The sequence below is a fragment of the Canis aureus genome, chromosome 24, assembly GCF_053574225.1.
Source record: "Canis aureus isolate CA01 chromosome 24, VMU_Caureus_v.1.0, whole genome shotgun sequence".
NCBI lineage: Eukaryota > Metazoa > Chordata > Mammalia > Carnivora > Canidae > Canis > Canis aureus.
Window position 1 is genome coordinate 19580458 of NC_135634.1, and position 25898 is coordinate 19606355.

Consider the following 25898-nt stretch of genomic DNA (forward strand, 5'->3'; position numbering starts at 1 on the left):
GGGTGACATCATTCCCCCTCTACACCTCCCATCAGCATTGAGTGACCTCAGGGAGCGACACAGCACCCCCACAGTGGAGACCAGAGCTGCTTACACCAACCCCCACCCCCCTGTGCCCTGTAGGTGCACCCACTAGGGCAAGTCAGCCTGAGAATCAGTGCAGCAGGCTCCTCCCCTGGAAAACCAGCATAAACCCCTCACATGCACCAAGTGTACTGATCATAGAGTGCTAAAAGCTTCAGCTCTAGGGGAAATAGGATTTAGCTTCTTTTTTTGGCGGGGGAGGGGAATCTAGCTTCTTTTTATAAGCAGATCAAGACACACTTAGTTAAAATTTGCCACAGTGGACAAAGTCCAAACACCCACCACTGCAGGCAAGGAGAAACTGCAGAGGACTGATGAGAGGGTAGGAGCCTCAAAACACAACAGCATAATGCATATAGGATCCCCCCTCATTTTTGGAGTTCTTAATATAGCCATTACTTTCAAAAGCAGGAATTTGACAGGCTTTCCTAACATCACACAAACAGTGACCTAGACAAAATGACAAGATGGAGGAATTCACTCCATAAGAAAGAATAGGAAGAACTGATGGCGAGGGATTTAATCAATATAGATATAAGTAAGCTGTTTGAAACAGAAATTAAAACGACAATTATAAGGATATTAGTGGGGCTTGAGAGAATTCCTTACTGCAGAGATAAAAGAAATAAAAACTAGTCAGGCTGACATTTAAAATGCTATTACTGACTGGATACCATGACATAGAGGACAGAAGAAGCAGAGGAATGAATCAGTGATACAGAAGATAAAATTATGGAAAATAATGAAGCTAAAAGAACAGGGAATGAAAGGTATTGGATCACAAAGAGTTAAAGAACCTGGCAACTCCTTAAAGCTTAATAACATTCATATCACAAGAGTCCCAGAAGAAGAAGAGGGAAAAGGGGGAAGAAGGTGTATTTGAGAAAATTATAGCTGAAAATTTCCCTAAGCTGGGAAGGAAACAGAAAATGAAATTCAAGAAGCACAGAGAACTCCCAATAAATTCAACAAATCATAGCCATCACCAAGACATATAATAGTCAAATTCACAAACAGACAAGGAAAGAATCCTGAAAGCAGCAAGGAAAAAAGTCCTTAACCTATAAGGGAAGATGGATGAGGTTCACAGCAGATCTGTCCACAGAAACTTGGCAGGCCAGAAGACAGTGACAGGGTATATTCAACATACTGAATGGGAAAACTATACAGCCAAGATATTTTATTCAGCAATGCTGTTATTCAGAAAGGAAGGAGAGATAAGAGTTTCTCAGACAAACAAAAACTAAAGGAATTCAGGACGACTAAACCATTCCCACAAGAATATTAAAGGGGATTCTTTGGGGGAAAAAAAGATCAAAAGCAACAAAGACCAGAAAGGAAAGAGATCATCACTGGAAATACCAACTTTACAGGTAACACAATGGCACTAAATTCGTATCAATGATCACTCTGAATGTAAATGGACTAAATGCCCCAAAGACAGGGCATCAGAATGGATTAAAGAACAAGACCCATCTATATGCTGCCTATAAAAGACTCATTTTACACCTAAAGACACCTACACATTTAAAGTGAGATGGTGAATGGAGAATCATCTACCATGTTAAAATGTGCCAAAAGAAAACCAGAGTAGCCATACTTATATCAGACAAACTAGATTTTAAACCAAAGACTGTAACAGGAGATGAAGAAGGGCACTATATCATAATTAAGGGGTATATCCATCAAGAAGATCTAACAATTATAAATATTTATGCCCCCACTTGGGAGCACACAAATATATAAATCAATTAAAAACAAACGTAAAGAAATTTATTGATAATAATACACTAATAGTAGGGGACTTTAACACCCCACTTACTGCTAAGGACAGATCATCTAAGCAGAAAATCAAGAAGGAAACAATGGCTTTGAATGACACCCTGGACCACATGGACTTAACAGATATATTCAGAGCATTTCATCCTAAAACAGCAGAGTACACATTTTTTTTTTTCAAGTGCACTTGGAACATTCTCCAGAAGATATCACATACTGAGTCACAAATTAGTCTTCAACAAGAACAAAAAGACTGGGATCATACCATGCATATTTTCAGACCACAACACTATGACAAAGTAAACTACAGAAAAAATATGGAAAGATCACAAATACATGAAGATTAAAGAACATTCTACTAAAGAATAAATGGGCTAACTAGGAAATTAAGAAAAAAAAAAGATGGAATCAAGTGAAAATAAAAACATGACAATCCAAAACCTTTGGGAGAAGCAAAGGCAGTTCTAAAAAGGAAGTATATTGTAATACAAGTCTACCTCAAGAAGCAAGAAAAGTCTCCAATAGAAAACCTAACCATACACCTAAAGGAACAAGAAAAGGAACAGCAAATAAAGCCTCAAGCCAGTAGAAAAGGGAAATAATTAAGATTAGAGCAGAAATAAATGATATTGAAACAACAAAAGAACAGATCAACAAAAGTAAGAGTTGATTCTCTGAAAGAATAAAATATATAAACTCCTAGCCAGACTTATCAAAAAAGAGAAAGAACCCAAATAAATAAAATAATGAATGAAAGAGGACAGATCACAACCAACACCACAGAACTACAAATAATTATAATAGGGACACCTGGGTTGCTCAGTGGTTGGGCATTTATCTTTGGCTCAGGGCCTGGTCCCGGGTCTGGGGATTGGGTCCCACATCAGGATCCCTGTGAGGAGCCCACTTCTCCCTCTGCCTATGTCTCTGCCTCTCTCTCTGTCTCTCATGAATAAATAAATATTTTTTAAATTATAAGAGAATATTATGAAAAATTACATGCCAATAACTGGGCAATCTCTTTCTAGGAAATAAATTCCCAGAAACATATGAACTACCAAAACTGAAACAGGAAGAAATAGAAAATTTGAACAGACCCATACTAGCAAAGAAATTAAATCAGTAATAAAAAACATCCTAACAAACCAAAGTCCAGGACCAGAATTCCCAGCAGAATTCTACCAGATAATAAAGAAGAATTAATACGTATTCTTTTTAAAGTGTTTCAAAAAACAGAAGTGGAAGGGAAACTTCCAAAGCTCTATGAGGCCAGCATTACCCTGATTCCAAAACCAGACAAAGATGCTACTAAACAGGAGAATCATAGCCCAATATCCCTGATGAACATGGAAGGAAAAATTATCAACAAGATACTAGCAAACTGAACCCAACAATTTATTAAAAGAACTATTCACCACAATTAAGTGGGATTTATTCTTGGGCTACAGGGATGGTTCAATATATGCAAATGAAACAACATGATACACCACATAAAAGAAAGAATAAGAACCATATGATCCTCTCAATAGATGTAGAAAAAGCATTTTTTTTTTTTTTTAGAAAAAACATTTGACAAAATATAGGATCCTTTCTTGCTAAAAATCCTCAACAAAGTAAGGTTAGGTGCAACATACCTCAATATCATAAAGGCCACATACAAAAGACCTACAGCTAATATCATCCTCAATGGGGAAAAATTGAGAGCTTTTCCTCCACTGTCAGGAACAAAAGGAGATGTCCACTCTCACCACTGCTATTTAACATAGTACTGGAAGTTTTTGCCTCAGCAATCAGACAACAAAAAGTAATAAAAGGCATCCAAATTGGCAAAGAAATCAAACTTTCACCATTTGCAGGCAACATAATACTCCTTGTAGAAAACCTAAAAGACTCCACACCAAAACATTGTTAGAACTTATATGCATTCAGCAAAGTTTCAGTATATAAAATCAATGCACAGAAATCTGTTGCATTTCTATACACCAATAATGAAGGAGCAGAAAAAGAACTCAAGGAACCGATCCCATTTACAACTGCACCTAAACCCATAAGATACCTAGGAATAAACCTAGCCAAAGAAGTAAAAGATCTGTACTTTGAAAACTATAGAACACTTATGAAGTAATTGAAGATGACACACACAAAAAAGGAAAAACATTCCATGCTCATATATTAAAAGAACATTGTTAAAATGTCTATACTACCCAAAGCAATCTACACATTCAATGTAATCCCTATCAGCATTTTTCACAAAGCTAGAACAAACAATCCTAAAATTTGAATGGAACCAAGACCAAAGACCTCAAATAACCAAAGCAATCCTGAAAAAGCAAAGCGTAGGGTACCTGGGTGGCTCAGTTGGTTAAGCGTCTGCCTTTGGCTCCTAGGGTCCTGAGCAGGGAGCCTACTTCTCCCTCTCCTTCTGCCTCTCTCCCCCTACTCATGTCTTGCTCTACTTTATGTCTCTCTTATATAAAAATCTTAAAACAAACAAACAAACAAAAAAGGGTAAAAAAGAAAAGCAAAGCCTTAGGCATCATGATTCTGGAGTTCAAGCTGTATTACAAAGCCGTGATCAAGATAGTATGGTTCTGGCATAAAAACAGACACACAGATCAATGGAACAGAACAGAAAATCCAGAAATGGATCCACAACTGTATGGTCAGTTAATCTTTGACAAAGCAGGAAAGAATGTTCTATGGAATGAAAACAATCTCTTCAACAAATGGTGTTGGGGAAACTGGATAGCAACATGCAGAAGAATGAAACTGGACCATTCTCTTACACAACACACAAAAATAAATTCAAAATGGATGAAACACCTAAATGTGAGACAGGAAACCATAAAAATCCTAGATGAGAACACAGGCAACAACCTCTCTGACCTCGGCTGTAGCAACTCCTTATTACATACATCTCTGGAGGCAAGAGAACAAAAGCAAAACTGAACTACTGGGGCTTCATCAAGATAAAATCTTCTGCACAGTGAAAGAAATGATCAACAAACCTAAAAGGCAGCCTACAGAATTGGAGAATATATTTGCAAATGACATCTAATAAAAGGTTTAGTATGCAAAATTCATAAAGAACTTCATCAAACTCAACACCCAAAAAACCAAATAGTCCAGGTAAGAAATGGGCAGAGACATGAATAGGTATTTTTCCAAAGAACACATACAGATGGCTAACTGACACATAAAAAGAGGCTAAACATGACTCATCATCAGCGAAATACAAATCAAAATCCCAATGAGATATTACCTCACACCTGTCAGAACAGCTAAAATTAACTGCATAGGAAATAACAGATGTTGGCAAAGATGTTGAGAAAGGGGATCTAGCAATTGCACTACTAGGTATTTACCCAAAGAATATAAAAATGCTGACTTGAAGGGGTACATGCACTTTGATGTTTATAGCAGCATTATCAACAATAGCCAAACTATGGAGAGAGACCAAATGTCCACTGACTGATGAATGGATAAAGAAGATGTGATACATATATACAATGGAATATTACTTAGCCATCAAAAAGAGTGAACTATCGCCATTTGCAATGATGTGGATGGAGCCAGAGTGTGTTAAGTGAAATAAATCAGTCAGAGAAAGACAAATACCATATGATTTCACTCACATGTGGAATTTAAGAAACCAAACAGATGAACATAAGGGAAGAGGAAAAAAAATAAGTGAAGGAGGTAGGTAAACCATAATAGACTCATAACTATAGAGAACAAAATGATGGCTGATGAAGGGAGGTGGGTGGTGGATGTGTTAAATGGGTGATGGGCATTAAGGAGGGCACTTGCACTAAAATGATGAGCACTAAAATTCTATGATGAATCACTAAAATTCTACTCCTAAAACCAATACTACACTGTATGTTAACTAATTAAAAATTTTTTAAATTTTTTATTTTTTATTTATTTTTTTTTAGCGCCCCTCCCCCCGCTCCCCGCCCCGGCCGGCTGCGGCGGAGGCGGGCAACTAATTAGAATTTAAATAAAATTTGAAAAAAAAAAAAGGAAGATGGAAGTGTGAAGAGTCAATCCTAAAGTTTAAGATCAATATTTCCTGTTATATTTTTAACCAACAACTAATAATTTAGATTACATACTTCATTAGGTGAGACAACATGTTTAACTTGAACAGCGTAGAGTTCTTCTGGAGGAGGCAGAGATGAAGGCAAATATGGTGGTAAAATAGGAGTTTCTGTTTCAGACAAAAGTAATTCCTAAAGCACCACAAATAAATTCAAATTTCAGAATGACTATTACAGAAATCCTAAGGCACCACAAATAAATTCAAATTTCAGAATGACTATTACAGAAATCCAATACATTAAAATTCATTACACTGCCAATTTATTTTCAATTAGCAGAAAGCAAGCTATCTTAGAAAATGAATACCACAAAATTATTTTGTTTTAGTAGGTCCAAAATGTGAGTAAAGATCTTTAATATTCTTTTGTTTCTCCAATTAAAAAAAATTTGTGTTAAAACAGTCATATATTTATATATACGTATTTACATATACACATAAAACTCTAGAAGAATGGCTAACGAACAGTTAATAGTAATTGCCACTACTTAGTGGGACTGAGTTATTTGAGGTACAGAAAGGGGGGCTTTTTTCTATTTATATTTCTTTAGTATTTCATTTATTTTTAGAATAAGTACATATTTTATAGTAAAAATGAAAATAATATATGAAATGCCAAAGAAGATTTAAGTTAAAAATCATAAAAAAAAGTGTGCTCCCTCTAAACTCCCAAAAGCACAATAATAAAAAATTATGTGATTCCCAAGAGGATCCTGGCAGTCAGCAGTTGTCAAAGCAAAAATATTATAATAATGTGGGTGGTGTTTAAGTTTTAAAAGATTCTTAAATATGGTAATTAGCATAAAAGACAAAAATAATCACATTCAAATTAGATTACTTTATTATTATTTAGCATTTCCAAACTGGTGGCAAAATAGAACAAAACCTGTCTGAACCACTTAATAAAATTCAGCAAAAAGTGACTACAACTGCTAAATTTTGCTGATTTGTTACAAAGCACTTTATAACACATTTGTTATTTGTATAGTCACAGGAATAAAATTCTACTTATAAGTAACTGAAGCTTTCATTAAAACTCTCACTTCCTGCACCAAAAAGCACAAATGACAAAAACAAAAATCAAAACCAAAGCTGGACAGACTTCACAAGATTTAAAACATTGGTGCTTTTACGGGGCATCTGGGTGGTTCAGTCGGTGAAGCATCTGCCTTCAGCTCAGGTCATATCTCAGGGTCCTAGATGGAACCCCTGCTCAGCAGAGAGTCTGCTTCTCCCTCTCCCTCTGCCCTACTCATGCTCGCTCTTTCTCTCTTTCAAATAAATAAATACAACCTTAAAAAAAAAAAACAGAAAGTTTGGCGCTTTAAAGGACACCATTAAGAAAGTAAAAACACCACTCACAGAATGGGAGAAAATATCTGCAAATCATGTATCTGATAACGGACTTGGATACAGAGTATATAAAGAACTCTTAGAATTTAACAAAATCAACTCAACTAAAAATGGGAAGAGGATTTTTTCCATTCTTTTCTATTTTTATTTTCTATTTTTTCTGGTTTTATTGAGATATAATTGACATAGAACATTGTATTAATGCAAGGTATACAGCATAATTTAGTATATGTTTATACTGTGAAAGATTATCACAAGTTTAATATATTAAATATAGACATAATAATAGAAATATAATAATAATCATCATCTCATAATAGTTACAGAACTTTTTTTTCCTGATGAAAATATTTAAGATCTGTTCTCTTAGCAACTTTCAAATATACAATAGTGTTAAGTATAGTCATCATGTTGTACATTCCAACCCAGGACTTATGTATAACTGGAAATCCGTATCTTTTGATTGCCCTCACCCATTCCCCTTTCCCCATCCCTGGCAAACACCGATCTCTTCTCTGTATGAGTTCAGTTTTTTAGATTCCACATATTAGTGAGATCATACAGTATTTGATTTATTTCACTTTGCATAATGCCCTCAAGGTCCATCCATGTTGTCACAAATGGCAAGATTTTCTTTTTATGTCTTAATAGAACACAATTTCACCATGTAAAGATATATATGTGTGATTACACATACACACACACCTCACATCTTTATCCATTCATCCACTGACGGACACTTAGGTTGTTTCCATGTCTATTGAAAATAATGCTGCAATGGACATAGAGGTACAGATGTTTCTTTGAGATAGTGATTTTGTATCCTTTGGATATATACCGAGAAGTGAAATTTAGAATAATAATCCTATTTTTACTTTTTTAAGGAACTTCCATACTGTCTTCCACAATGGTTGTACCAGTTTACATTCCCACTAATGGCACACATGGTTCTCTTTTCTCCATGTTCTTGCCAGCACTTCTTATCTCTTGTCTTTTTGATGATGGCCATTCTACCATGTATAGGGTGATACCGCATTGTGGTTTTAATTTGCATTTTCCTGATAATTAAGGATGCTGAGCACCTTTACATGTACCTCTTCGTTATTTGTATGTCTTCTTTGAAAAAATGTCTATTCAGTTCCTCTGCCCACTTTTTAATTAGATGGCTTATTTTTTTACTATTGAGCTGTATAATTTCTTTATATGTTTTGGATATTAATGCCTTATCAGATATATGATTTACAAATATCTCCTCCCATCTGTAGGCTGTCTTTTTATTTTGTTGATGGTTTCCTCTGCTGTGCAGAAGCTTCTTGGTTTGAGATAGTCCCACTTGTTAAATTTTGTTTCTGCTGGCTTTGCTTTTGGTGTCAAATCCTGGGCAAAGTATTTAAGCAGAGATTTCTTAAAAAAAAAAATAAATGTATATATAGTCTCTCTCTCTATATATTATATATATAAATGGCCAAAGAGCACATGAAAAGATGTTCGTAATTACCAGTCACAAGAGAAAAGCAAATCATAACCACAATGAGATACCACTTCATACCTATCCTAGGATGGCTGGGAAAAAAGTCAGAAAACAAGTGTTGATAAGGATATCAGAAAAAAAAGTCAGATAATAAGTGTTGATAAGGATATGGGGAAAAAATGGAACCTTGTACATTCCTAGTATAAAAGTAAAATGGTGCATCTCTTTTGGAAAGCAGTCTTGTATTTCTTCAAACTGGTAAACAGAGTCACCATATGACTTAGCAATTCCACTAGTAAGAATTAGGTCCGTACCAAAAGAGAGGGGAAAACAGATGTCTATATAAAAACTTGTATGCAAATGTTCAAAGCTTTATTCACAATTGCATAAAGGTAGAAACCCAACTGTCCATCAATAGATGAATGGATAAAATGTGGTACATCCATACAATGGGATATTATTCAGCAATAAAAAGGATACATACTATAACATGAATGAAACTTGAAAATGTTATTTAGTGAAAGAAGCTAGTTACAAAGGGCTATGTATTATATGATTCTCTTTATATAAATGTCGAAAATAGGAAAATCAAGAAAGGAAAATCCAGAAATCCAAAATTAGTGGTTTCCAGGACACTGGGAAAGGGAAAAATGGGAAGTGACTCCTGTTGGTATGGGGCTTCTATTTGGGATGATGAAGTGTTGTGGAATTAAATAGCTGTGATGATCGCACAACTCTGAATATACTAAAAAACACTGAATTTATACACTTTAAAAAGGTAAATTTTATAGTATTTAAATTATATCTCAATAAATCCATTATAAAAGAAAATGCTTACTTCCTGATCTTATATTAGATCCTTTGTATTGAGGAAGTGTCCAAAGATGCCAAAATATTTGTTTTTTTTTTAAAGCTTTTATTTATTTATTCATGAGAAAAACAGAGAGGGGAGAGAGAGAGAGAGGCAGAGACACAGGCAGAGGAAGACGCAGGTGCCATGCAAGGAGCCCGACGTGGGACTCGATCCTGGGTCTCCAGAATCACACCCTGGGCCAAAGGCGGCGCTAAACCACTGAGCCACCCGGGCTGCCCTATGCCAAAATATTTGGAACGAAACTTACCTCAAACCTTATTTCCCATCGTTCATCCTCGTACTTTTTATTGTACTCTGTTAGTTTCTGAAATAATATAGTATTGTTAATAAATAAACCATTTTCAACTATATAGTATTTTTTAAGGCACTTTCATATTTCATCCCCACAAAAACTGAGTGCATGTCCTTGCTGGCATTCATTTGGTTGTTTTAACTATGGGAAAATCTAATGTTTTGAGAGTAATCTTAATACTGCAATAAGAAGCTTCAAAATTATGTTAAACACATGTCAATGGTAATTACAGTTAACCCTTGAACAACATGAGAGTTAGGCGTACCAACACTCCCGCACAGGTGAAAATCCACATATAATTTTTTACTTCCTAAAAACTTAATTACTAATAACAAAAACAGTTAACACATATTTTATAAGTTATATGTATTATATACTGTATTCTTACAATAAAGTAAGCTGGAGAAAAGAAAATATTAAGAAAAATCATAAGGAAGAGAATATACCTTTACAGTACTGTAAAAAAATTCACATGTAAGTGGACCCAAGCCGTTCAAACCTGAGCTATTTAAGGACCACTGCAGTTTATTAAGAGAGAGTAGGAGTTCTTACCTTTTCTTTTAAAGGTTCACACTGAAGAGTACAGCTGGAAGCGAGGGACTTAGTAATCTTTATAAAACCAGTTTAACAAATGGTATATCTTTTATACAAATACATGGGTATACATACACATGCACACCCATCCCCACACACATATCCCTCTGCTTATAAAAAACTAGCAGTGAGAATTATGTGTACAAAATATTATCACAGTTTCTATGTGAGAGAAGAAAGTAGTTTTCTATATATAACTGAACATTAATGATTGTGTACTGTTGAGAAAATGAATATTTAAAAATCTACTAACTAAATCTAGAAATAAAAATATCTTGCTATATAAAACATTAATGTTATTGCTTATGATGATTCTCTATTTCCATTAAGTATTTATGGCATCTTGCAATGTGAAAAACATATCTATAACATGCTAATTATGTTTTTTAAAATATTAAAAAAGAGAAGCACTGGGAAAATGGAAAGGGCTTTTTATTGAAGCTAAGCTTAAAATCCAGCTCTGAGTTTCCGGTAGGAAGGCAAAATAGAGGAAATGTTACAATGTCAAATGAAAGGAAAAAACATTTTATCTGCTGAGAGAATCCTTTTCTGACTGTGAATCTTATTAACATTTTTTAATTTACATTTCTATATTCAAACAACATTCGACACCATATGGCCTTTCCACTAGGTTTGGAGACACATAAACATTAACTGAATCTTAGTGCAATTAAAATCTTTCTCAGGACATTTACAAAGCATTAAACAGTATATTGCTTTCTCAACAAATAATTTACAATTCTCTTTACTCAACATATCAGACACCCAGAATCATACTGAAGACTTGAAGTGTAAGGCAAAGCATGACGTTTTATCCAGATTGTTTTCTACAGTTTAGATTTTTTTACACTTAAGATTTTTATAGAAAAATTGCTCACTTACTTCTTTCAGTATTTCTTCAGAATGCTCAAAAGTACAATATTTATGGTATGCCATAAAATAAGAAAGTGACATTCCATCAAAATAGAGATGAATAGATACATTCTCCCATGGGTTTTCAGGTAATTCCTATTTAAATTCAATAAACAAGATTATTACTATAAAAAAGTCTGAAGATTAAAATTTTAGAGTAGGGAGATATGAAATTAGATTTCTGATGACCACAGTTTACCAGTTTGACTAGTGGCTCATTTCATAACATTTTCTTCTTGGTATTTTGGCAGATTATAAAACAGTAATACTACTGTCATGGTTTCTGTAAAGTATAGCTACATATTCACAAGGTAGGGAATTTTCTGGTTATTTGCTAAAAAATTACATCATCTTATACTAAGCAGAAGGATAAGTTTGAAAAGATATGTTCAGAGGTAAAGAAATGAAGTTTTGTTAAAAATCCAGAATTGGCAAGAATCCAAAGAAATTAATGACAGTCTAGAAGGAGTTATGGTAATGGCTTTAAAATTATTTTTTTAAAAGATTTTATTTATTTATTCATGAGAGACACAGAGAGAGGGGCAGAGACACAGGCAGAGGGAGAAGCGGGCTCCTCAAAGGGACCCCGTTGCGGAACTCGATCCCCGGACCCGTGATCATGCCGTAAGCCAAAGGCAGATACTCAACTTCTGAGCCACCCAGACATCCCTAGCTTTAAAATTCTTAAGTTGGGGATCCCTGGGTGGCTCAGCGGTTTAGCACCTGCCTTTGGCCCAGGGCGCAATCCTGGAGTCCCGGGATCGAGTCCCGCATCGGGCTCCCAGCATGGAGCCTGCTTCTCCCTCCTCCTGTGTCTCTGCCTCTCTCTCTCTCTCTCTCTCTCTCTCTATGTCTATCATAAATAAATAAACAAATCTTTAAAAAAATAAAAAATAAAATAAAATTCTTAAGTCCCCGTAACAGTTATTAGGTAATGAACATGTACACAGCTGACACGGTGATCATTTCTCTTTGACTACACTTGGTACTACCTTAGTCCTATTGTCTCTAGTGAGTTATTGTATTTGCTTTGCAGCAGATCTCCTTGCTCCTATCTTTTCTATTCTCCAGTTTTTCTCAGCATAGCAGAGTGAAAATACTGGAATATAAGGGTAAGTCATGTCACGCCTTTGCTTAAGTCCTCAAGTGGCTGCCTGTGTCCACTTGACAGCTGAAACTTTCACAAATCTTCTCCCATCTCCCAACTGTTCTGTCTTGCTCCTTCTGCTCCAGCCCCAGTGGCTTCTCTGCCAGTCCTTGAACACTCCACACTCTGGGCATGCCCCTGCCTTGGCTCTTGGCATGTTACTTTGTAGTGTGAAATTTTTAGGTTTATAACTTGTATCCAGTTGTTTCACTAACAAGGTAAATTGAGGACAGGGATTACCTGCACCCAACACAGTGCTACATACATGGTAATATCCTGAAAACTACTACATGTATTTAAAAACATCTCCAAATCTTTGATAATGCTTCCTGGTGAGTTGTTAATAAAGAATCAGGTACTGACTTTAGTGCTTACAGAAGTTCTTAGGAACTTGCTCAAATTTAGGTTTATTTAAAACAATCCTAGAAACCAAAGTAGTGACTTTTCTGTGTTAATAAGTATATTCACAAGGAACATGGCTTGTCATAAAAATATCCCTCAAATTATGTTATCTACAACACTTTATAGCAAATAATTTAAATCAACAATATATGCTTTAAATATAAATTACCATAATGTGAATTTCCACCTCTCTCTTTGAAAGCAGTTCCTGAAGGAGTTCTACTGCATCTGGTTGCCAGACATTCCCAACCTATTTGGGATTAATAAACTCAGATTCTTTCACACTTTCAAAAAATATGACAGAAGGCAAATGAAGAAATATAAAAGTAGGCATAAACAGATAACAGTAGGCAGTAGTATAAAATATACAAGCAGTTTTAAGAGAATATCATGAGTATATGATAAAAATGATCTGAAGGAACTAATAATTTACCTGAGCTTCCCCCATAGTTCTCTTGAAACATTCTATGCTTTAAAAATATAAACCTACATTAAAAACAAAGCATCACAAAACTTTTTCTTAAAACATCAATATGACAATGTGCTGCTTGTCTAATGCCTATAGTATATATTTATTAAGGAGCTGTGATTGTGTTTTTATGTTAAGAGGTTCACATAGCAAAGAATTGGGGCCTCCTGCCAAAAGCTACCGAGGAGCCTCCTCTATCTTAGTGAATCCTTCAGATGACATTCATTGCAGCATTAGTAGGGACCCTGAGCCAAAATCACCCAGCTAAACTGCTCCCAATCTCTGACCCACAGAAACTGAATGAGGGAAAGAAAATTTGTTAATTTATACCACTAAGTTTTAGCTTAATTTGTTATGTAGCGAAAGATAAAATACCATTCCTTTATCTAATTTCCAGCTTTAAATCGGTTATGATTTTATGTGAAGAAATTACTAAATTTTAACTATCTTACACTTTCTCATCTATGAAGATAATAGGTCTCTTCACTTATTCAGATGATTTTTTTATATACTTCAGTTGATCTGTGGCCTTTATGAAACACAGTAGTGCTCTTCATAAAGGCCTTTTAGCTGTCTTATTAAACTTACTTCTAAGTATTTTATTATTTTTGCTGCAACTAAAAGGGATTTCATCTTACATTCTAATTTTTAGAAAATACTGTTAATAAAAAGGGCAATATTTAAAATTAATCATCCCACAAACTGCAATTTACTCACAGGTTTGGTATTACAGAGCTGACATGGAATACAAAACTGGGGTGTATCAGGATATAGTAAAATAGGGTAAAGATGACACTGTGGAATCTTCTCGGTGAATCCATGATCTAAATATTGTACCTGAAAATAGGACAAATTTATAATTTAAATTTACTATTAAAAACTAGGGGCCAGAAGGGACTCTTTGGTGTATAAAACAAAGACATCCTAGAAAAATCTATATCTGAATCTGAAAAATTTCTAGAAAAAAGAAACCCTATTCCTTCATCCCAGTGTATTAAATTTAATTGTCAAGTTTCTTTATCCACAAACCAGTGTTTTTTAAAAACCAATCTTATTAGATTTACAAATTCCTTGATTATTTTTGAAGACAATTTAGTTTTTCTAAGTATTTTAGGAGCACTGATTTACATTTAATAAATAAATATATTGGTTTTCTTGTTGAATTTTAAGATTTCTTTGTACATTTTGGAAAAGTCTTTATCGGATGTGTCTTTTGCAAATATTTTCTTCCAGTGTGTGACTTACCTTCTCATGTCTTCTCATTCTTTTCATACTGGCTTTCACAGAGGGGAAGCTTTTAATTTAAATGAAGTCCAACTTATCCTTCTTTTTTTTTTTTTTTTTTTTTTTTACTTGAGAGTGACTGAGAGAGCAGCCGGGCAAGCACGCATAAGCCAGGGAAGAGGCAAAGAAAGGAGAAGCAGACTCCCCGCTGACCAGGGAACTCTATGCGGGGATCAATCCCAGAACCCTGGATCATGACGTGAGCTGAAGGCAGACACTTAACTGAGCCACCCAGGCACCCCCAGCTTATCCCTTATTTCTTTTGTGGGTCATGCCTTTGGTGCTGTATCTAAGAAGTCATTACCATACTCAAGATCACTGAGATTTTCTCTGCTATTTTCTAGGAGTTTTATAGTTTTGTGTTTTACATTTAGATCTGTGATCCATTTTGAATTAATTTTTGTGAAGGGTATAAATGGGTGTAAAAGTCTAGATCCAGTTTTTGCATGTGGATGTCCACTTGTTCCAGCAGCATTTGTTGCAAAAATAATCTTGCTTAGTTGTATTGCCTTTACTCCTTCGTCAAGTATCAGTTGACATTTACATGGGTCTATTTCTAGGCTCTCTATTCTATTCCATTGATCCATTTGTTTATTATTTTGCGAATACCACAATGTTTCAATAACTATAACCTTATAGTAAGTCTTGAGGTCAGATAGCATCAGTGTTTTTTCTTCTTCTCCTTTAATATTTTGTTGGTGCCTCTGGGTCTTTTGCCTCTCCATATAAGCTCTTTAATCAATTTTTTGATATCCACAAAATAACCTGCTGGAATTTTGGTTGAGACTGCATTGACTGTATAGATCAAGTTGGGAAGAACTGACATTTTGATGATATTGAGTCCTCCTATTCATGAACACGGAATAACCCTCTGCTTATTTTGATTTTATTTAACAGAGTTTTGCAATTTCCTCATATAGATTGACATACTCTGTTACAGTTGTACCTAAGTATTTTGTTTTGGGGGTTGCTAATGTAAATGATATTGTGTTCTTAATTTCAAATTCTACTTTTTCATTGCTGGTCTACAGGAAAGTGATTGACTTTTGTATGTTAACCCTGTATCCTGCAACTTTGTTATAATTGCTTATAGTTCCAGGAATTTTCTTGACGATTCTTTTGCATTTTTTATACAGATAAACATGTCATTTGTGAACAAAGTGTTATTTCTTCCTTCCCAGTCTATCTGTTCTTTGATCTTATTGCATTAGATAGTACTTCTAGTATAACGTTGAAAAGGAGTTTTAAGAGGGAACATCTTTGCCTTGCTCCTCATCCTAGTGGGAAAGTCTTGAGGTTCTCTTTAAGTATATCAGCTGTAGGTTTTTTGTAGTTAGCCTTTATCAGGGGAGGAAGTTCCCCTCTATTCCTATTACAGAGTTTTTAGCATGAAAGAGTGTAGATCCTCTCAAATGCTTCTTTGGCATCTACTGACATGATCCTTTGATTTTTCTTTTTTAGCCTGTTAATGTGATAGGTTACATTACCTGATATTCAAATGTTGACTCAGCCTTAAATACCTGGGATAACTCCCATTTGGTCATGATATATACATAATTATTTTTATAAATTGTGGATTTGATCTGCTAATATTTTGTTGAGGATTTTTGCATATGTTCCTGAGAGATACTGGTCTGCAGCTTTCTTTTCTTTTAATGTCATCGTCTGGTTTTTGTATTATGGTAATGCTGGCCTCACAGAATGAATCAGGAAGTCTTTCCTCTGTTTCTATCCCCTGAAAGAGACTGTAGAGAGGTAAAATATCATCCTTAAATATTTGGAAGAATTCACCAATTAATCCATGTGGGCCAGGTGAGTTTTTTGAGGAAGGTTATCAATTACCTTCAAAATTCAATTTCTTTATTAGATATAGGCCTATTCAGTCTTCCTACTTCTTCTTGTGTGAATTTTGGCAGATTGTGTCATTTAAGGAATTTGTTCATTTCATCTAGCTTATCAAATTTGTGAGCACAAAGCTATTCATAGTATTCCTTCATTATCTTTTGATGTGCTTAGAATCTATTAGTATCTCCTCTTTCGTTTCTGATATTAGTAATTTTTTTATTTTTTTAAATTTTTCTTAGCCTGGCTGGAGGCTTATTGACTGCACTGATGTTTTCCGTGAAACCACTTTTTCTTTTTTTTTGGAAAGTGAAACCACTTTTAATCTCAAAGATTTTCTTTTGTTTTCAATTTCATTGATTTCTGCTCAAATTCTTATTTTTTCAGCTTACTTTGGATGTCTTTTTGTAGTTTTCTAAGGTGAAAACTTGGAAAATTGATTTTATCTTTTTAAAGATTTTATTTATTCATGACAAACACAGAGAGGCAGAGACATAGGCAGAGGGAGAAGCAGGTCCCTATGGGGAGCACAATGCAGAACTCAATCCCAGGACCCTGGGATAACGACTTGAGCCAAAGGCAGACGCTCAACTACTGAGCCACGCAGGTGTCCCTGAAAAATTGATTTTAATCTTTGTTCTTTTCTGATCTATGCACTCAGTGCTCTTAATTTCCCTCTAAGCACTGCTTTTACTGCATCTAATAAGTTTTGGCATTTTATTTGAGAGAAAAGGAGAGAGTGTAAGGGAGAGAGGCAGAGACAGAATGTTAAGTAGGCTCCATGTTCAGTGCAGAGCCTGATGCAGGGCTTGACCTCATGACCCTGAGATCATGACCTGAGCTGAAATCAAGTGTCAGACACTTAAATGACTGAGCCACCCAGGTGCCCCTCATAAGTTTTGATAATTGTGTCTTCATTTTTTAGTTCAAAATATCTTTAAATTTCTCGAGATTTCTTCCTTGACTCGTGTTATTTAGAAGTTTGTTTTAAATATGTATTTTGGGATTTTCCAGTTATTCATCTGTTACTGATTTCTAGTTTAATTACATTGTGGACTGAAAGCAAACACTATTTGATTTCTACCCTTTTAAACTTACAGTGTGTTTTATGGCTCAGAATGTAGTATATCTTGGTAAATGTTCCATATGAGCTTGAGAATACGTATTCTGCTGTTGTTTGATGAATTAGTCCAAGGATGCCAATTCTATCCAGTTGATTGATGGTGTTTTGAGTTCAACTATGTCCTTACTGATTTTCTGCTTGCTAGACTTTCCCATTTCTGATAGAGGGGTGTTGAAGTCCACAAATATAGTGGGTACATCCATTTCTTCTTGTAATTCTATTAGTTTTTGCCTGATGTAGGTTGACTCTGTTGTTAGGCACATAGAGAACTGACCCCTTTAAGTAATGCCCTTCTTTATCCCTGATGTCTTTCCTGCTTTGAAATCTACTCTGAAATTATTATAGCTACTCTGCACTCTTTTGATTAGTGTTGACATAAAATATTTTCCTCTATCCATTTATTTTTAATCTATATATGTCTTACATTTCAAGTGAGTTTCTTATAGACAACATACAGTAAATTGGGGCATTTAAAGCACTGATCTTCAAAGCAATTACTGATTTGGCTGGATTAATATCCAATATATTTGCTACTGTTTTCTATTTGTTGCTTTTGTTCTTTGTTATTTTTTTTTTTTTGTCTCTTGTAAACTGAGCATTTTATATGATTGCATTTTGTTTCCTAGTGTATCAATTATACTTTTTAAAAAGCATTTTTTAGTGGTTTCCATTTACTATAATACTGAATTATTATTATTAAACATTTACACTGAATCCAAGTCTACTTTCACATAACATCATACCACTTTACAGGTATTGTGGCATAAAATAAGAAAACAACCCAAATTCCTCTTCCATTCCTTGTACCATGGCCATTCATTTCACTTCTACTTAAGTGTGCATATGGTTTATGTATATGGCATATACATATGTAGTTGAATACACTGTTGCTGTTTCTTTGAACTATTATGCTACATCTATTAAGAATAAGAAAACTACAAGTTTTATTTTTTATCTTTTTAGAGAGCATATGCAGGGAGGGGCAGAGGGAGGAGAGAGAACTTTAAGGAGGTTGCACACTCAGTGTGGAGCCTGACATGAGGCTCAATCTCATGACCTTGAGATTATGACCTGAACTGAAATCAAGAGTCAGGCACTTAACCTACTGAGCCACCCAGGGGACCCACTATAAGTTTTATCTTTATTATTCCTTCTTCAGAAACTCAAACCTACTTTATTATCTTCCTTCTTTTTAAATACTTTTTTTTTTTTTTTTTTAAGATTTGAGATAGAGTGAGAGAGAGCAAGCACGATTAGGGTGGAGGGGCAAGGGGAGAAGGTGAAGCAGGCTCTCCACTGATCAGGGATCCTGATGCAGGGCTTGATCTCAGGACCCTGGGATTATAATCTGAGCTGAAGGCAGGCATTTAATAGACTGAACCACCAAGGCACCCCAAAGATTTCTTTTAGTATTTCTTGAAAGCCAGGTCTACTAGCCGCAAGTTCAATTTGTGTTTCTCATTCAGTTTGAAGGATACTTTCACAGGGTACAGTATTCTAGGTTGGTGGGATGGGGTGTTTTTCTCAAGATTTTAAATATTCCAATCTACTTTCTTCTTTGTATGGTGTCTGAGGAGAAGTTGGATGTAATTCTTATCTTTGTTCCTCTATAGGTGAGGTGCTTTTTCCCTCTGGCTTATTTCAGAATTTTTTTTTTCTGTAGTTTCCCCATTTTCTTTAGTTTGAAACGATATGCCCAGGTGTAGTTTTTTAAATTTGTTTTTGTTTTTGCATTTATCCTGGTTGGTATGCTCTTAGCTCCTGGATCTCTGGTTGTGTCTGACATTAATTTGGGGGAAATTCTTAGTCATAATTGTTTAAAATACTTCTTTCAATCCCTTCATTCTTCTCCTACTGGTATTCCCACTATAAATATCCCATATCCTTTTGTAGTTGTCTCACAATCCTCGGGTATTTGGTTATGCTTTTTCAGTCTTTGTTCTCTTTATTTTTCAATTTTAGAAGTCTCTATTGATACATGTCATCTGTGTCCAGTCTTCTAGTAAGCCCATCAAATGCGTTCATTTTTATTTTTGATCTCTACTTTTTTTTCTTAGCATTTTTATGTCTTTGCTTACACTGCCCATTGTCTTGCACATGGTCTACTGTATCTATGAGAAGTCTTAGCATATTAATCATAGTTATCTTAAATTCTCATTCCGATAATTCCATCATCCCTGTCATGTTTTGTTCTGATGTATCTCTGTCTCTTCCAGTTGTGATTTTTTCCTTTTTAAAATGTAATTGACATTAGTTTTAGCAATACAACATGACTTGATATTTGTATATACTGTGAAATGATCACAATAAATCTAGTTAACATCCATTGCAATACATAATTATTTTTGTGTGAGGAAAACTAAGATTTAGTCTTAGCAGCTTTCAAATATATATCATTAACTATAGTCACCATGCTGTTCATTAGATCCTCATGATTTATTTTATAGCTAGAAGTTTGACCTAGTTGATCCTTTCACTCATTTTGCATGCCCACAACCCTCCACTTCTGGCAACCACTGATCTATTACCTGTATTTTTTTTTTATTGATCGTATTTTTTTATATTCCACAAATAAATGAAATCATACGTATTTGTCTGACTTATTTCACTTAGCATAATGCCCTATAGGTCCATTCGTGCTATTGCAAATGGCAAGATTTTTTAATGACTGAATAATTTCCGATTGTATGCATATTCCATTTTCCTTATTCATTCATCAATAGACACTTAGGTTCCTTCTATATTATAGCTATTAAAAATAATGCTACAATGAACATGGGGTTGCATATATTTTTTTCAGTTAGTGTTTTCATTTCCTTCAGCTAAATACCCAGAAGTGGAAATTCTGGATATGATAGTTCCATTTTATTTTTTTGAGGAAATTCCATAGTGTTTTCCATCGTGGCTGTACCAATTCACATGCCAACAACAGTGCACAAGGGTTCCCTTTTCTCCATGTTCTAACTTTTATTACTTACTTTTTGATAAGTCATTGTAACAGGTATGAGGTATCGTGGTTTTGATTTGCACTTCCCTAAAGATTAGTGATTTTGAGCACATTTTCATGCATGTGCTGGTCATCTGTATGTCTTCTTTGTAAAAATGTCCATTCAGATCCCCTATCCATTTTTAAATTGGATTGTTTTTTGCTATTGTATTGTATGGGTTTCTATGTATTTTGAATATTAGCACCATATCAGATATGTGATTTGCAAATATTTTCTCCCATTTGGTAAGTTGCCTTTCATTTTATTGATGGTTTCCTTTGCTGTGGAGACTCTTTTTTATTTGATGTAGTCTCAGTTGTTTATTTTTGCTTTGGCTGCAAGGAGTTATTGCTTGTGTTTTCTTCCAGGAGTTTTATGATTTTAGGTCTTACATTCAAATCTTTGATCCACTTTAATTTTTGTGTACAGTATAAGATATAATCTAGTTTCATATTTTGCATGTGACCGTCCAGTTTTCCTAATACCATTTATTGAAGTGACTGTCCTTTCCCCAGTGTATATTCTTTGCTCCTTAGTCATAAATTGACCATTTATGCATGGGTTTATTTCCGAGCTTTCTATTCTGTTCCACTGATCTGTGTGTCTGTTTTTATGTTAATACCATATACTCTTTTGACTGTAATTTTTTTCTTGGAAGTTGGATATGATGGACTGTGTAAAAAAAATTGCTATAAATAGGCTTTTAGTAATGTGGTAGTAAAGTGTAAAGGAAGGAGAGGTGTTCTGTAGCCCTATAAATAGATCTTAGTCCCTTAGAGGGCCTATGACTCTAGTCTATAAGTTTCATAAGTGTGTCTCATTTTTGTTCTTCTCTTTTAGGCATGGGAGAGAATGGATAAAGTGAGCTGAATTTGGGTATATCCTTTATTCCATGTGGAAGGCCAGAGATAACTGGAATTGGGTACTTTCCTTTCTCCTAGGTCAGTTAGGCTGATAATATTCTAGCTGGCAAACTAGTTTTCCAGGGGCAGGCCTAATTACAAAAAAAAAAAAAACAATGCTCTGGCATATTTCAAAAGCTCTTGATGATAGAAATATGAGGGGATTTTTCTTGAATATTTATTGTGAGAATCAGGCTGAATACCTGAAGGTAAATGCCACAGAATTGTAGGAAGCCTTCCTATGACTGGGTCACACTTAAGTTTTTAACTTACAGAGTGGTCCACACTGAATATATCAATTTCACTTCCAGTTTTGAGTTTCTGCTCCTATAAGGTGTAATTCCCTATATTTGCCTGACTCTAATTTTGGCGCAGTGGCTTACCCTGTATACTCTCTCTGTTATGGATCCAATAAGAATTGTTGATTTTTCAGTTCGTTCAGCTTTTTACTTGTTAGAATGATGTGGCAACTTCCAAGCTCCTTATAAATGCAACCAGAACCCAGGAGTCCTGAACAGCCCATTTTTGAAATGCTTTATTTATGATAATTCAACTTCTAAATTTAGTAATAAGGAATGTCAGTAAGTTATTTCTTTTGCTCCAGTGTAATGAATTTAACATATCACTGTTTAATTGGGTTGGCTTGACAATCAACATTTTTTTAAAATTAAAAAAATTTTAAAAAAATTTTTATTTATGATAGTCACAGAGAGAGAGAGAGAGAGAGAGGCAGAGACATAGGCGGAGGGAGAAGCAGGCTCCATGCACCGGGAGCCCGATGTGGGATTCAATCCCGGGTCTCCAGGATCGCGCCCCGGGCCAAAGGCAGGCGCTAAACCACTGCGCCACCCAGGGATCCCTGACAATCAACATTTTAAGAAATGAAACAGAATTGAATGAAAGGTATCTGAGTACATCCCAGGTAGTTAGAGTACAACTTAATGTAATATTTCTTTTTTTTTATTTTTTTAAAGATTTTACTTTTAAATAATCTCTACACCCAACATGAGGCTCAAACTCACAACACTGAGATCAAGAGTTGCATGCTTCACTGGCTGAGATGGCCAGGTGCCCCTAATGTAGTATTTCTTAATGAAGATCATAGGATAAACTTTTATTAAAATATCAAAGTACTTTATTTTTATTTTTTATTTTTTAATTTTTATTTATTTATGATAGTCACACAGAGAGAGAGAGAGAGGCAGAGACATAGGCAGAGAGAGAAGCAGACTCCATATCAAAGTACTTTAAATAAAATTTTAAAACAGATATTAAAAAAAATAATAAAAAAAATAAAACAGATATTAGTCTGAGAAAAAATAAAGCTCATCAACCATCTTATCTAAGTGGATCCCATATAGGTAAAGTTCATGGATTATAACTTGATAAAAATTGGATTTTAGTTTACTTTTATATTAAAATTGGTTGGTTAAAAAAAATAAAATAAAATTGGTTGGTTACCTGAACAATCAAATGTATGTGAAACCAGACTCATTTGTAACCCATGAATCTTTAGGTATCCATATGCTTATATATTGAAAATTTGAAACCATTTGACTTCTATCAAAATCAGTTAAAGTTTGTAATCCAGCAGGAAAAGAACATGACTTAGACCAGAGGTTTAGGAATCAGATACACGGATATGAATTCCAGCATCACCACACTGATACAGTGACCTTGGGCATGTCACTGGATCTAAATGTTAATTTTCTTATCAGTAAAATGGGAATAATCTACTTCTATGATAGTTGGACACAATTATAAATTATGAATGCACACATGAAAGAAGCTTAAAAACTTAAAGTGCTATGTAATTCTTAGGTATCATCATCAAGTAGGTAATTAAATTCTTGTGCAAGTAGAAACAAAAGACTTTTCTTTATTTTTCCTCCTCTCCTAAAAGTCTCAAGTGCTGAATGTCTTATGAAGTACTTTATCAATTTCATTATTTAATTCACTGCAAATGGAGGTATTTTCATCTATATTTTTATATACAGCTTTTCAAAATACATAATTCTTTCTGAAGATCTTATAGGAAACTCAAGTATTATCTCAGGACCCTGGAAAGGTAAATTAACCATTATTGTGAAAGGGTAAACTGGGCTGTAACCAAATTTGCTAAGGAAACATAAAATATATTGAAAAACAAGTTGCTTTATTTAATACTATGCATACAGATAAGGGGTACCATTAAAGTACCAGAGCTCAAATCCCTACCTGGAAATGTTTTTTGGTTATTCAAGTTAACAAATATACTTGAAGATTAAAAAAAATCTTATTTATTTACTTATTAAACATTGCATTTTAAAAAATATTTTATTTGAGAGAGAGAAAGCACATGTTTGTGTATGTGTTCATGAGTACAGGGAGTGAGGGAGGAGAAGGAGAAGCAGATTCCCTGCTGAACATGGAGCCTGACATGGGGCTTCATCTCAGGACCCTGGGATCATGACCTGGAGCCAGACGCTTAACTAACTGAGCCATCCAGGTGCCCCCAAAATTATATATTTAAGTAATCTCTATACCCAATGTAGGGCTCAAATCTAAGATTAAGAGTTGCACACTCTGCTTAAACTGAGCCAGCCAGAGTGCCCCCAAAATAAAAATTATTACAAATGTGTAATGTATATGACCAAGCTTCCTACAAGACTGATCTCATTAATGCATGTTTTAATCAAACTTTCATATATTTAGTCTCTAAAAACCACTTACATTACAGTATCTAGCCTTAGTCACAAGAGTATTAGACTCACCTTAATAGTGCCACCAACAACTTCCATTACCTTGCCTCGATACCACATAGTATCTGATCCTCTTACTGCACAGGCTTCTCCCTTTTTCCAGAAATAAGGCTCCAAAAGACCAAGGCATTTTAAATTACTTTGAATTTCATTCATCATTTTTATTAGCTCGAATTCTGAAGAAATTATTAAAAACAGAAAGCATTTAGGAAGAATTTACTACTATTTTCAATATGAAATCATCAATAACCTTTAATAATTTCACCACCTATACAATAGTATAAGGAATTAATAGAGCTTTAATAAAAATCTAATTCTGTCAGGGCACCTGGGTGGCTCAGTAAGTTAAGCATCTGACTCTTGGGTTTTGGCTCAGGTCATGATCTCATGGGTCTTGAGGTTATGCTCAGCATGGAATCTCCTTGAGATTCTCTTTCTCTCCCTCTGCCCCTCCCCCACCAACTCAAGTGTGAACTCTCTCCTTTGTAAAATAAATAATTCTTAAAAAAATGCTAATTCAGTGGGTAGTTTCTATATGTTTCAAAACATACTATTAACTGGTAACATGCAAACAATTATTCTGATCTCTGGTTACAAATGCAAGCATTATTTGGGAATAAAGCATCATTAAAAGCTCTGAACACACACCAGATAGTCTAATATAAAAGAACTACCACTTTAAGATAATGCCATTTTGCCAGTATATCTAAATAAAATAGAACACAAGCCAGGTATTTCTTGATGCTTCGACAGATACAGCATAATGCTGGGATACAAAATTAAAATTATTTTTTTTACTTTTTTTCTTTTTATTTATTTATGATAGTCACAGAGAGAGAGAGAGAGAGAGAGAGAGAGGGGCAGAGACATAAGGCAGAGGGAGAAGCAGGCTCCATGCACTGGGAGCCTGATGTGGGATTCGATCCTAGGTCTCCAGGATCGCGCTCTGGGCCAAAGGCAGGCGCCAAACTGCTGTGCCACCCAGGGATCCCCAAAATTAAAATTCTAATGTTGCTACTTACTGATAATTGGATCATCATTTATTTTTTTAAAGATTTTATTTATTCAACAGAGAGCGAGTGAGCACGAGTGCACAAGCAGGGGGAGCAGCAGAGGGAGCAGGAGGGGGTGTGGCAGGCTCCCTACTGAGCACAGCCCAACATGGGGCTTGACCTCAGGAGCCTGTGATCATCATTACCACAGTGAATACATATCCCCATAACAGATATCACTGAAGGCAGGTGTGGGGTCAGCTCTCACATCAGTTCTACCATTGTTGATTCTGGTTGTTCCTTCAGTTCCATAAGCTTTGGTTTATTCTACAAACCTGGTATAAGAGAACTTACCTCCATTATCAATACCTCCAATACAGGGGACTAAATGTAAAACATCCAGCACACCACTTGACAACATAACAGTCAGCCAGTTTTAGCAAAGACTATATATAAAGATCAAGCAGAGTTTCTGGATTAAGTACTACTGCTAGAGGTCTCAAACACAGTTCACATCTAGAATAGCCAATTGCACAGATTTTATTTTT

At 34.9% G+C, this 25898-nt stretch overlaps 1 protein-coding gene across 3 annotated transcripts in view; it reads right to left on the reverse strand.

Annotated features, from left to right (window-relative positions):
- RNF17 (ring finger protein 17) overlaps positions 1-25898 on the reverse strand; it is a 116476-nt gene that overhangs the window by 9820 nt on the left and 80758 nt on the right. For 2 of the 3 annotated variants that reach the window (XM_077868492.1, XM_077868491.1), the window contains exons 26-31: positions 24371-24534; positions 14197-14316; positions 13180-13260; positions 11432-11557; positions 9911-9967; positions 5982-6098 (exon numbers count right to left, since the gene is read on the reverse strand). In XM_077868492.1, the coding sequence (XP_077724618.1) occupies positions 5982-6098; positions 9911-9967; positions 11432-11557; positions 13180-13260; positions 14197-14316; positions 24371-24534 (665 nt within the window). The remainder of the gene's footprint in view (positions 1-5981; positions 6099-9910; positions 9968-11431; positions 11558-13179; positions 13261-14196; positions 14317-24370; positions 24535-25898) is intronic. The other variant, XM_077868493.1, reaches the window with a different exon arrangement.